At 34.4% G+C, this 14,618-nt stretch overlaps 1 protein-coding gene across 8 annotated transcripts in view; it reads right to left on the bottom strand.

The window, feature by feature from the left end:
* ARHGAP32 (Rho GTPase activating protein 32) overlaps window positions 1-14,618 on the bottom strand; it is a 363,679-nt gene that overhangs the window by 121,849 nt on the left and 227,212 nt on the right. For 7 of the 8 annotated variants that reach the window (XM_043990499.1, XM_043990500.1, XM_043990501.1 and 4 more), the window contains 2 exons: window positions 12,960-13,082; window positions 12,028-12,105 (listed from right to left, as the gene is read on the bottom strand). In XM_043990499.1, coding sequence (XP_043846434.1) covers window positions 12,028-12,105; window positions 12,960-13,082 — 201 coding nt within the window. The remainder of the gene's footprint in view (window positions 1-12,027; window positions 12,106-12,959; window positions 13,083-14,618) is intronic. The other variant, XM_043990498.1, reaches the window with a different exon arrangement.

The raw sequence follows: 14,618 nt of genomic DNA, 5'->3' as shown, positions 1-14,618 counted from the left end.
CAATTAGACCTGTCTAAAAGTGGAATAGCTTGCTTCAAGAGTTGTTGGTTTGGGGCAGCTAGGTGGCGCAGTGGATAGAGCACCAGCCCTGGAGCCAGGAGTACCTGAGTTCAAATCCGGCCTCAGACACTTAACACTTACTAGCTGTGTGACCCTGGGCAAGTCACTTAACCCCAATTGCCTCACTAAAAAAAAAAAAAAAAGAGTTGTTGGTTTCCCCTAGTAGAAATCTTCCTGCAAAGGCTGGATTACTATGAGTCAAGTAAGTTAGAGTGAAGATTGCTTTGTATGTTGGTTGGCTTCAATGGCTGCTGAGAAAACTTCCAACTTTAAAATTCTGTGAGTTTTTTTATGTAACTTCAAAGTTACATAAATAACTATCCAATGACATTTTCTTTTGGTTTAGGGGGTTTAATGAAACCAACACTCATTAAATTTCTTATTATGATATTACTCATATATTGGTCAATCTGAAGAAATTCTTCATTTCATTTCGTAGTAATGTCTTTGTGTCTTCTGATTTACAGCAAGAATGTCAATATAGATATGGCTCAATTCCTTCAGTAATATTCAAATGGTCAAATTCATTTTTGTTGATGGTTTAATAATTCTATGTGATTCACTGCCCTCTTTCTCACTAATGTCTCATCATTACTGCCAAAGTGAAAAGGCTCTAAAAAGGACTAAAGTACATCCTGAATTTCTGCCAATTTCATGGACTGACATAAAGCAAAAAATTCATGACTACATATCTAAATCTCTGATGATGAGTTTCTCTATACTTAATTGGAATGGCTCTTAAAAAGAAGGTATAGTATTTTGCCAATCTTCCCTAATTAGCAGAAACCATAAAAACTTGTGCTCAATTGACCATAGTTTTGAGAACTTATGACAGAAGGAGGGAGAGGTGAAGTATCCGGTTAAAGGACATTATAAAGATGACTGTATTTTCCTTTCCGTGTTTTAATTTCAGCTCTGTCTAATAATTTTCAAGATGATATGTATTTAGACTACAGAAGTTATATATCCCAAATTCTTTTGATACCATGATTGTGATTTACATGAAATTGTGTTTAGAAATCAATCATTGTGGGGCAGCTAGGTAGCACAGTGGATAGAGCACTGGCCCTGGAGTCAGGAGGACCTGAGTTCAAACCCAGCCTCAGACACTTAACACTCATTAGCTGTGTGACCCTAGGCAAGTCATTTAACCCCAATTGCCTCACCAAAAAAAAAAAAGAGAGAAATCAATCATTGAGGGATAGTTTTACAATAGTATATTTTAAATGGTAAATTTCACAACAGTTAGGTATGCTAAATAATATCAAATGAAACATAACAAAAGCAACACTTTTTTATTACACAGAACAGGGCTTCTTAAACTTTTTCCACTCACAACCCCTTTTTGCCTGAGAAATTTTTACACAACCCCGGATATAAAGGTATATAAAATAGGTATACATAACCTTTTACTGTTGCCAAATTTTTTGCAACTCCCACATCCAATTACAGTTGCCAAATTTTTCACAACTCCCACACCCCATATGGGGTCTCAAACCACAATTTAAGAAGCTGGGACATAGACCATAGGTGTGGAAATCACTCTAGAGTTCACAAAATCACTATCCAAATATTTATGATTTGGGGTGGATGCATTTATATAGGCTCCCTTCTCTTTGACATGTTATAACTTTATAAATATATATATATATATCATTACAATCTATATTTCCTATTTCCATGAATCATCTAATTGCAATTTATTCTGAATATATGAAGGTACCAGTTTTGATCTTTCTTTTTTTTCTTGGGACAATGAGGGTTAAGTGACTTGCCCAAGGTCACACAGGTAGTAAGTGTCAAGTGTCTGAGGCCAGATTTGAACTCAGATGCTCCTGAATCCAGGCTGGTGCTTTGTCCACTGAGTCACCTAGCTGCCCCCAAGTTTTGATCTTTCAGATTCATGAATATAAGTAGAATATTTGAAAACAAAGTTCACTCAAAGATACATTTGCTTTGTTTCATATTAAAATTTCAAAAGGAATAGGTTTTCTTAGAATCATGCCTTATGAAAGCAGGATGGGACAATCTAATCCAATTGTCTCATTTTACAAATGAAGAAAACTGCAGAGAGGTTAAATGATTTGGCTAAGGATGCACTATTACTTTGTAGCAGAACAAGGACTCACATCTCCTGATTTCAACCAAGTCCAGTGTTCTTTTCACTATGCTTTATTATGTATCCCAGATGACGTAGCCCACTGAAAGTAGACCTTTTGTGGAACTATGTTAAACACATGAAAAAAGAAAAATTTTATTGCCCAAAGACCCTAACCCACAAAGGAATTTCTGTCCATGTTATTAATAAGTCCACTCTCAATTATGATTGACAGAGCAAAGGAAGACCTTATAATGGACCATCTATATTTCATCTTCATTATTAGATTCATCCTCTTATCCTCTCTGATTTTCACTTTAGCCAGAGACCCTAATAAGATGCTCCAAATCACTAAGTTCTACTTCCTTTTCTATTCATATAGCAAAAAGGAGGTTAAACAAAAATAGTAATAAATACAGATATTCAAGAGTTATTAAAATTTGAATACCACAGAGGTGACCATATAAATTATGCAAGAAATTATTTATGTTTTAATATATCTTCTATATGAAAGCACAAAGAATTCAGACAAAGTGACCTCAATAGCATACACAGTGGTTTAGGAATGTGCACACATAGCTGAAATGTTTGTTGTATAATTCTAGAACTTTTTTGAAAAAAAATTTTTTTGAAAGCTAATTAAAACAAAATTATAAAAGCCCTAAAATAAAGGTAGCTGTATTAATATATTTCCTAGGAACACAAGGAAGATACTAGATTTTCAGAGTAAAATGTTTATTTCTGTAACTGAGTTCATGTTGCACTTCCCACTCACAAAACTTTTAGAAAAGAAAAACATTCACAGAATTATTTTAAGTGTATAGAGCCAACCAGTCCTTCTGTCTTCATGGATAAATCTCTTGTTCATGGTAAAGCCTAAAGAAGTGTTGATCTCTGTCAGACATTCAGTAATGCCAAAGTTTGGTAGGAATAGTGGGAAGAGTCAGAAAATCCAGCTGACAGCAAAAATAGAAACAAAATTTTAGCCACATGGGTTCATAACATCAATAAATTTGGGAGATTTGCAGTATTTCTTAGGGTGAATTTATACCAGTTTATTAATTACTTTAGTTTAGAATTCTTTTAGCAGATTTTAAGATTTCTTAAAGGCAAGATTTCTTGCCTTTATTCATTTAGATCATCTATACTCCAAAATATTTTTTTTCTTCTTAAAATGAAAGAGCCTAATAAGAAAAAAAATTTAAAAGACCCATTTAAGTTTCACCTCTTCCTTCTCTATTCATCCTCTGGTAACTAAAAAGCTCCGTATAAATTCTAAAGTGGGATGTTTCATGCATTTCAGAGTTGCATCTGAAAATATAATGCATAAAGACAGAGCAGATATGACCTTGTTTAGAGAAAGTCTATACTTCATCCCTCTCATTTTGCAAATGTGTGAATTAAGGCCTATAGAAATTAAGTGACTTTCCTAAAGTCAAAGAAAGCAAATTATACAGCTACAACTACATACTAAGTTTCCTATTTCCTATACTAGCATTTTTTAAAATAAAATACATTAATTTAGGGGGGTTACTCCCTTCATAATACGATTCACCAAAGAATTTTCTTAAAATTCTATGTTCACATAACAACAACAATAAGTCTAGATTTTTATGAATAATAATAATGTAAGGTTTGGAATTCTTTAAGTGAATTTCTAAATTTCTTCAAGCCCTATTTCAGTCATTTGAGGCAAGTATACCACAAAACACAGTTCTTTTGCAAAATGAGACCCAAACAAGATATCATATTGCCCCTATAGATCTCCAAATATCCTAGAAAAATCAATCAATAAATTGTACTGGACCTGTATCACTATCACACACAGAACTACTATCTTCAATGATTGGATATAACACTGACTCATAAAAATTTACTAATGTTTTAAATAGATGGCTCTCCATCAAAAACTCAATCTCCAAGATACATAAGAAAACTTTCAAAACATAGAGACATAATAAAGAAGTTAAAAATCAAATAGCCATAAGATGAAGTAAACATAATTCCCATTATTCTGACTGCTCCTGGAGTTGTACTGAAAATACCTGTGGTGAGCCTCAGAGGATATCTTTAGAACATTAAATATCAAAAATTAAAACAGGATAGTGAGTTGTTATTCAAAGACTATTTTTACCTAACACTAGTGATAAGAATGAAAATGAAATAATAATAATAATAATGCAACATTTGAATGTGATGTGAGTCAGCTTCAAATAATGGACAAAATGCTAGACTTGGAGTCAGGAAGACCAGGGAACAAATTCTGGCTCATAAATTTGCTGTCTGTGTGACCTTAAGCAAGTCACTAAATCACATCAAACCTGTTTCCTTATCTATAAAATGAGGGTAACAAGAGTTCCTACTCCACAAAATTATGAAGTTCAAATCAGACAATGTTTATCAAATACCCTGGAAAACTTAAGAGATATATTATTAATATGATCTCTAACATCAACTATGCAAATATATATTTTTTTATTTTAATTTTATTTATTTATTTATTTGCGGGGCAGTGAGGGTTGAGTGACTTGCCCAGAGTCACACAGCTAGTAAATGTCAAGTGTCTGAGGGAAAATTTGAACAGGTCCTCCTGAATCCAAGGTTGGTGCTTTATCCACTCTGCCACCCAGCTGCCCTCATATTTTAAATAATTAAGTTTACGTCTGTAACTTTTCAGAAACATCTGCATTACAGAAAAATAAGCAGATCTATACAATTAAGAATGGGTTTATCAACGTAAACATCCTTCATCCTAGCTGCTTCAGACAAATAATGAAGGTACAAAATAGTCTTTTAGGTACATAGATAAATTTATTTTAAATTTAATGTTTACATGTAGATATATACATATTTATGTATATACATAAAATACATACATGCATATATACAAGTAATCAGTGTAATTTTCTCTAAGAAGCACTTGTTTGTTTTTTTATTAAATTTTGCATATGGCTATAATTTAATACAGCTAATATGACTGAACAAGAGTTCTTTTATAGCATGCAGTTTATGATGATCAAACCACAAAATTTAATAATAGTGCTTTCTGCAGTGAAGGCCAATATACTTTAGAACTCATACCTCATTCATTTTCATAGCATTCCTAGGAAGTACCAGAAATAATGCTGTTCTCTTTCTATAAGTGTGAAAAATGGTATAAAGAGAATTTAAATAATTTGCCTGAGATTGCACAAAAAACAAGCAACAAAAATAGATACAGATTTCATGCTTTCTGAGCAGTATGGCCATGACTTTTCCAGAATGAATAACCAGCAATGTACCGGATCAGTAACAAACAGATGAATAATATATATTTCAAAGTCCTGAATTAGGCTAGAAATGTGACCTTAGCATTCTTAAGATTTGAGCCTGAGCTTATGAACTTCCAAAGGTATCTACTATTGTTACATTAATATCTTATTGTACCTTCGGGGACTAGTATATCTTTATGACATTGGTTTCTTTCAATTATAAAACAGGAACAGAAGTGGCTGTCATACATAATCAAATCCTAATTATCCACATGTAGCTTACCTTCTTATAATATGTAGGCGTAAAACATTTTTTATCCTAGTGTGGCATTTCCTTTGTCATCACCAAAAATTTTCTTAACTATCTCATACTACCATTAGGGACTTGTGCTTATCAATGTGTCAAAGATCTATGATTTCTTCAGTGTTGAAACTCCTAGTATTGCAGGTCTCAATCCTACTATTACTAAAACCTTGGAAATTTACTTGAGACTAAGAGAAGTTAAAGAGCTTGTCCCTGGTCACAGAGCTGGGTCATTCAATTCAGTCATTCAATACACATTAATCACCTACTATGCGCCAGACACTGTACAAAATGTTGATGATACAAAGAAAGGTAAAAGACAGTTTCTGCTCTCTGGGAGCTCACAGTCTAATTAAGAAGACATCATGTACATAAATGAGTATAAAAAGCTACAGGATAAATTAAAGGGAAGGGGCCCCAAACCTGCAAGGTAATCAGAGAGGTTAGTTAGGGCTGGACAAGTAGATTTGAGAACATTGGCATAGGGATGATAAATAAATTCATGAGAGTTGGTGAGATTACCAAGTGAAATAGTATAGAGGGAGAAGAGAGGAGAGTAAAAGACAAGCCCTGTGAGACATCCATCATTAGTGAGCACGAAATAGATGAAGACCAGCGAAGAAAGAGCAGTCAGATAGGCAAGAAGAAAACCAGAAGATAACAGTGTCATGAAAACCTAAAGAGAAGAGAGTATCAAGAAGAGGGTGACTGTCAATGTCAAAGGCTGCAAGAGAAGTAATAAAGGATAAGGACTGAAAAGAGTACATTAGTTCTGGCAATTCAATAAAGCATAAGTAACTTTGGAGAGAACAGTTTTGTTTGAATGATGAAGTTGGAAGAGACTATAGAGTTATGAAGAGAGTAAAAGGAAAGAAAGTTGAAATTCCTCTTGTAGAAGGCCTTTTCAAGGAGTTTAGTCATTCCTTTTAATGGAATTTAAAGATACAGAATGAAAAAAGGGATGGATGGATCAAGTGAGGGGTTTTCAATGGGGGGAGACAGGCATATTTATAAGCAGTAGGGAAGCAGACAGTACATATGGAGAGAATGAAGAAAAGGGAGACTGGATAATAGAGGGCTCAATCTGTTGGAGGAGAAGATGGGATGAAATGCCCCCTGCATGTAGAGGATTTAGCCTTGGCAAAGAGAAGAATCATCTCTTCTGAAACTGAGGTGAAAGGGGAAGAGATAGTGGCAGAGAGCATATGAGGAATGTGAGGTGAAGAGGATGGGAAAAGAGGACTTCTTGGCAAATGGCTTCATTATTTTTAGTAAAATATGAGGCAAAGTTCTCAGCTTAGAGGGTGGGGGAGGGAAATCATAAGAGATTTGAGGAAAGAAATTACTTGGAAGAGCCACTGTGGAAAGTAAGATAGTGAGTTGATAAGGGAGATGTAGAAGAATTGTCTAACAGCTGTGAAAATACAATTGAAACAATGTAATATGAATTTGTAGTGGATTCAATCAGAACTGTTGTTAACATGTTCTCCACCTTGGTTCAGCAATTCATGTGTAGGAGTAAAAGCTGTGACTTGGCAGTATATAATCAGCAATATCACAAGAGGGACAAGGACCCAAGAGAAGAGGACAGTATTGAGTTAAACTAATTCACTAAGGGGTCAAAATGGGGAAAGGAGAGTGACTAGTATAGGGGTGACAGACTGGGAGAAGTGAGGGTTTGAAGAAATAGAGATTATGATGTGGAAGAAAAGTATGATTAGTTTGGGAAAGCAGAGGGAAAAGTGAAAAGACAACAGACCACAATCAGATAAGGGAATTTCAGAATTCTTGAGTATGGAAGGGGCGAGTTTGTAGATGATAGAAAGATCAAGTGTATAAGCATCTTTGTATGAAGTAGGGGTTGCATGGAGGAGGAGGTCATGAGAAGTTAGTAAAATGAGTAAATTGTAAAGTTAGAGTGTCTGAAGGAGTATCAATACATATAATGAAATACTCTGGTATGAGGTCAGGAGTTAGAAAGGAGAGTAAGACTGTGAACTAGCCAATGAACTTACTGAGAAAGGGGGGGAGTGTGGTTGTTGGTAGACAAAAAGCTACTATAATTCTGATTGAGTGATAGATATAGATTGAATGAACCTCAAAAGAGGAAAGGTTACTGAGTTATGTTGGTAGAGGGAGAAGCTGGAAGTAGAAATGGGGAGCAAGGGATATTCCAATTGCCCCACTTCAACCAGTGAGTCGAGGAAGATGGAGTGAAAATGCAGCCAGTACTGTGAAAGGGTTTCCAGGGATGCTATGTTATTAGCAGGGAGACATGCCTCAGTGATTACCAGAAGATGAAGTTGTGGAAAAGGAAAGGATTAAAGATGAAAACAAGTTTGTCACCTATGAAGAAGGCATTCCTGCAAGTACTGTGGAATAAGTGGGTAACTTTGGAGTGGGACATGGTGGTGCCAGGAGGGGCTGAGGTAAGAGGAATAAGATGGGGAAGGGGACTTGAATGATAGCAGATAGGGGTTCAGAATTAATGCATGAGGAGGATATGATTGGGGGAGGGAGGTTGTTCATCATTAAGGGAAGATTTTAGATGGATTTTCAATGTTCATAGGACTTTGGTCTCAAGGGTTGAGGAGGTCCTTTCAGGGACTTAGGCAGTTCAGGTGAGAGAGCAAGTACTTGGAGCTGAAGGAATAGTGGTGAAGTTGGGTCTCCCTGATTCCAAGTTTAATATTTAATCCATTATGCCATAGTGTCTTCTCTAGGTAGCATACTCTAATTCTCCTATTAAACTAAGCAAAAGAAAATTAGGAGAGTAAATCTTCTATTAAAAAAAATCACAACAAAAGCAAATCTTAGTGGGGTTTTTTAACCATTTAATTGGATTTCCTTATGCCTCAAGTTCTTTCCATTAGCATGAATCATAGAGTGACTGAAAAATACCCTTTTTTGTTTTGCCTTGAAAAAAGCAATAATTTTTTTTCACAAAAGAACTAAGTAAAAATAGCTGAAAATAGAAAATGAGGACTTCTTTTGTATTAATGTGAAAATTATTTTACAGATAAGGGTTGGGATTTCATGTTTTTAACCATTTTCAAATTTAGATACCTCTTTTATTAATAAACAATATGATGACTAAAATTAATATAATGAATACATATTAACTCTTTTTTTTTAAATAGAGGGCCTTCTTGTTAAAAAAATAATAAATGAAGATATACTGAATTTTACAGAAGTAGTGTGGATAAAAGGCCACTACTCATCAGGGACAACTAGATTAAAATCTTGTCTCTAGGCTTGTGAACATGAACAAGTCATTTAACTTGGCAATTTTTCAAGACTAAAGTTATATAACCAAGTTGCAGATATGTATTATGTTGAAGGAGTCTCCATTTCAAGAATTCCCTACATGTACGAAAGCACAGGTTGGGATCCCCACCCCCAAAGTTCAAATTCAACAGTATAATCAGAATAGTTATAATTGCCAGTTTTACATATACATATACATATATATGACAAATCAGTAAATTTATATCAATTTCTTAGAAAAAAATTATGATTAAGTCACAAGACATGGATAATATAATGGGGTTTCACTGGGTTTTCAGAGGATCCTCTATAGATATTTTAATAAAAATATCATTAAGCCACTATGTCAAATGGTACAATGGACTGGGGGGGCGGGGTTCTTGTGGTTAAGTCCAACAACAAAAAAATTCCCCCAACATATCAGTTTTTAATTTTGTCTCTCTGAAGTAATAATGTGTTTATTTAGTGTCACTAAATGGTGGTCAGAAAATCAGCCTTACTAAGATCTAATTAGCCTTACTATTATTCAGAAAATGTAAAGATAGTTATTTAGGATACATAAAATAGCAAAAATAGATTTTTTTGTTTGTTTCTAAACAAAACAAAACCAAACAAAAACTAAGTCATCCTTCCTGAAATCAAAAAGGAAAATGTACTCACATTAAGTGGGTTTTTTTGTTTGTTTGTTTTTTTAGTGAGGCAATCAAGGTTAAGTGACTTGCCCAGGGTCACACAGCTAGTAAGTGTTAAGTGTCTGAGGTCAGATTTGAACTCAGGTACTCCTGACTCCAGGGCCGGTACTCTATCCACTACACCACCTAGCTGCCCCCACGTTAAGTGTTAATGAGAACTATTAACATAAGGGAGTGAAGGAAAACCTTGTGTCAATCTATTGCTCAGTAATAAGGAATCACAAGTGATTCATGAGATGTAAAGAATTAAATATGAATGTACTTCAAGACATGCTTGCACAGTATTGATAAAACATAATATCCTAGGTTAATTCATCTTCTGGTTACAAAGCCTCTTTTAACAAAATTTCTGGAAGTGGACAGGATTGGCAGAAATTCTAATCTTGTCAATAAGAATCCATGTGAGCAAGAGCAGTTGAGAAGTAGGAGGGAGACGCCTTTCAGGTATAAGCCTATTTTTCATGGACTTCAGCAAAACATTTGACACTATGATACAGAGAACTTAGATACATAATAATACAGTTATAAACTAGAAGAATGACCAAACTCAAAGAGTTCTCAATGAATATCAACATGGAGATAGAACTCTAGTGATTGCCAAAGGAATTTGTTCTAGGCCTATTATCACTCATTTCTTTAATAACTTGGATGAAGACATGCTACCAAATTTGCATATGACACAAAAAAGGGGATGATAGTGAACATGTTAGGTGACAATCAGAATCAGAAAAGATCTAGAATTATAAGCTGAATCTAATAAATTAAAATTTAATAGGAATAAATGTAAAGCCCTTTTAACATCTCCCTTTAAAAGATTGATAATGCATGTAAATGAAGTATGTAAATGCCAGGAGAATGATACGCAGCTGAATGGGTAGGATACTAAGTTAGTATATCAGTACATATATCTAGGACAGAAGTTGCAGATACACTGAGGTGGGCCCAGAATTGAACAGGGAGACTGACCTAAATGCATCTGAGCAACTGCACAGTGCTTTCAATGATCCCAGGTTGTTCTTAGACACAAAAATGCATTTGAAAAGCCAACAATATTCTCTTGATAGTGGCTGTAAATTATAATCTCCGATATATAAAAATAATGAGTGACCCAAAGAGCAAAGGAAAAATGCATAGTGGGAAAATGTAGGTTAAAGAATACTGCCAATAATAATATGTACATATAAAGTAATGTAAGAAAACTGGGAAAACATTTAATTTGAAAAGGAAATATGCTACTCATACAGCAAGAATGACAGATAATGGATGGACCACCGAGTATTGCATTGATACTCAAGAAATGTTAAAAGATCCAGAAGAAAATCTCTAATGCTGAGTATCAGTCTTTTATGTAGGATTTAAAAGGGCAAGGTGAGTATAAACTATAGTCTGCACCTTTGGAGGTGGTGCCCATGAGATCATTATTCATTAAGAATATTATAATGGAGGACATGATAGTTAACTTTAAATATTTGTTATAAAGCAGAAAAGAGTTTAGACTTGTTCTTCTTGGCCTCTGAAGGCAGAACAAAGGACATATCTGAGTTTACAGAATGTTAGGCTTGTACTCAGGAAAACCTGGGTTTGAATCCTGTCTTAGAAAATTAGTAGCTAATGTGACAATCTGAGCAAGTTGAGTAACCTCCCTCAGCCTGAGTTTTCTCAAATCGGTCAAATGAAAGATTTGGTGTTGATGACATTAAGGTCTTTTCAAAGTTGAAATTTAAGTTCCTAAAATAAAAAAATAAAGTAAAAAGAAATAAAAAGAAATTTAATTTCCTGTCCTCTAAGAAAGGTAGATTTGGATTCAGTGTAAGGCAAGTTCATAACATTAAAAGCTTTCCAGAAGTATAAATGGCTGCTATGAAAGATAGTGAGTTCATTCACTGAGATTTTTCAAGTAGCAAATGGATGTCCATTTTTATGGAATGTTGAACCAGATGGCTACCTCTGAAGTGTCTTCCAATGCAAAGTCTGTGTTACTGTTTTCAATCATACCACAATCAAAGGCGGGAATGAACCAATTGGATTTGACCTGAATAGTCCCTTCATAACTAAACAGGAAAGTACAACCAAGATAGTCTGAAAGGAACAAGATGTAAGAGCTTGTATCACTTAGAAAAACTAGATGGCAAGAGTACCCTAGTAAGGCTTTCAAGTCCTGGATTACATCTATCTTCTATATTATTTCTACTGATTGTTAAGAAAATGTTGATACCAAAGTATATTGCTTGAAGATACCTGATTTGCTCATAGAAGCACACTATAGTACAAAATGTTATGGTAGTGAATTACATCCAACCCCTCCTCCTCAAGAACTTCAAAGAAGAAACTTTTCCTGAACTTTTCCACACCTACCTGAAATCCATGCTTTCCTCTCCACCATGTGCTCAATACTTTTGGTGGCATGTCAATAACTGACACAATGTCTCCCACCTATGAAATAAAAATTGAAGGAAATCAAATGCATAACTACTGTTGTGGTTAGAATTTGAATCTAAGTACTGGAACGGAGAAAAGCATCATTCACTGCTCTAATTACTGTCTTTTAAAGAAGCTCTCCCTTTAAAGGATTCCAAAATTTCTCAGAGTTCTGCTTCCTACTAAATGCATCTTTGTACTGGCTACATAAAAAGATGTCAACAATTAGCTAAATGGGCTGGAAAAACTTCACTCAATTTGTGCAGTGGTCATGTGATCACAGATGGTCAAATTCAAGAGTTACTCTGAACTTTAGATATTGTGCCTAGCATACAGTCATCTTTTGTTTTCAGTATTTTCAATATGACAAATGAGGTACCAAGATCAGATTTATTTATTTTTAACAGTTTAACACCTTACATTCAGATGATGTTTAGGGTTACTAATTGTTTACACATATATCTTGTTTAATCCTAACTATCCACATTTTGAAGATAAGGAAAATGACTTGTTCAAGGCCACACACCTAGTAAGGTGGAGCCAGGACTTCTGACTCCAAATCAGGCTCTTTTCAAGTGATTAAGTTGTAAATGCAGCACTAAATGGTTAATCTTCCAACAAGAAGAGACCCCCAATTGGACAACCAATTGGCAAACCAAGTATAACATACTATTACTTATTTCTTCTTTAAGTTGATGGTTCAAAACACATTGAAACAGGTGACTTCCCCCAATGATGAATAACAGAATTCACTTCAATTTTTATGATGATGTAAAAGTCATTAACATCAAGCAGTTTGGGAGAAAAATTAATTTTTTCCTACTTCAGTATTTGAGAATTTCTCTTGTACAACTATATTCAATTATTACCTCTAGAGACAATTCATCAGGAGCACGAGCAGTATATCTCTTGATAACATGGGCAGCACCAACTGCAGGTGTGTTAATTGATGATTCTTCATGAACTAACAGGTGATTTCCTTTGTTATCAATCTGTTTAAGAAAACATAGCAAAATGTCCTGTGAGGTGATTGAAGGCATGTGGAAATTTGTTTATATCTAGTAGAACTCTACAAGTTGATTTGGAGAGCACACAGAAACCTTGAAGAAACTTCAGAAACCTTGATGAAAAAGAATGGAAAACAGTAATAACAGATATTAAATTCATCAAAGAAAGGAAGAGGAAGCAGCTAATAAAGCTTTACATTATAAAATTAAGGTCAAATATACAATGAATTTTTGAGATGATCAAATTTTTAAACTAACTATAACTGTTATATATAGTGTTAGGCAAATTGTAAATCTTAAACAAATGTTGATTGGACACTTTATCTTTTATATTTTTTAAATTTCTTGAGTTCTTAAGTTAGCCAAAATGATAAACTATAAGTACTTTTCCAAGTTCTCAATTTACAGCAATAAATGTCAGGGCAACCAATATTCCTTATGACTAGCAGCCTATATTGAAATATTTATTATGTTTCTGCCTTCTATCAATCAATAAATCAGTTAGCAAACATCCATTAAATACCTATTCATGTACTGTAATTGGCATTGAGGGAAGGTATTAGAGTAAAAAATTAAACATTCCCCTTACCATATTTATCAACCAAAGAAAATGTTGACCCTATATTGCAAACTTTAAGCAAACGTTTCACCCTGGAGTGAATAATGATCAAGAAATCCAAATCCAATGAGAAACTAGAGTAAGTGACTTCTTCCATACCAACACTACATAAAGTCAGCCAGAATAGCCATCACCCTCCCAGAGAATGTCCAAAGAGATACATGCAGCCCCCTGTAGGGAATGTGTGTCTTCAGGCCAAAATGTAAAAGGATCTCAAAAAAAAGGATAAAAACAAAGAAACAGATACTGAAAGCCCCAGTAAGTTCTAGAATGAATCTGGTATAGCAGTAGTAATCAAAAGACTGAAAAAAGGCCTGGAGACTATCTTTTAAGAAATTATATATGAAAACGGCCCTGATCTATTAGAACCAGAAGGCAAAGTGAGTAAAGAAAGAATACACCAATGACCTCTTGCAAGAAACCTCAAAAGAAAAAAAGTTCCAGGAATAGCAAAGAAAAAATACTGCAAACATCAAAAAAAGAAAAAAAAGACTTCCTTTTGCGTACCAAGGAACTAGTCAGGAAACCTGGTAGATTCTACCATAATGAAAACAAGATTTTGGCACACAATATTACAAAAGACATGATAAAAGCTCACAACCAAGAATAATACTTTGCAAAGTCAACTATAATTTGGGGGAGGGGGAGGGATGGCCCTCTAATGAAAGAGTACTTTCAAGTATTTAAGATGAAAATACCAGAGCTGAGTAGGCACATTTTAACAAGTTACGAAGAGACCTAAATAAGTACATTTATTTGTGTAATTAAATGATCTCTGCCATAAAACTAACGTTCAAATGGGGAGAAGACCTGTCCCTTCAGAACTTTAACATCTTCAAAAAACAGTGGAGGAGTGAAATTAGAAAAAGACCTGGGGGTAGTTTAGCTCTATTCTAAAGGTT

Source organism: Dromiciops gliroides, chromosome 3 (genome assembly GCF_019393635.1).
Source record: "Dromiciops gliroides isolate mDroGli1 chromosome 3, mDroGli1.pri, whole genome shotgun sequence".
Classification (NCBI taxonomy): Eukaryota; Metazoa; Chordata; class Mammalia; order Microbiotheria; family Microbiotheriidae; genus Dromiciops; species Dromiciops gliroides.
The sequence above is the reverse complement of the archived record's forward strand: the minus strand, read 5'-3'. Positions and strand labels throughout refer to the sequence as shown.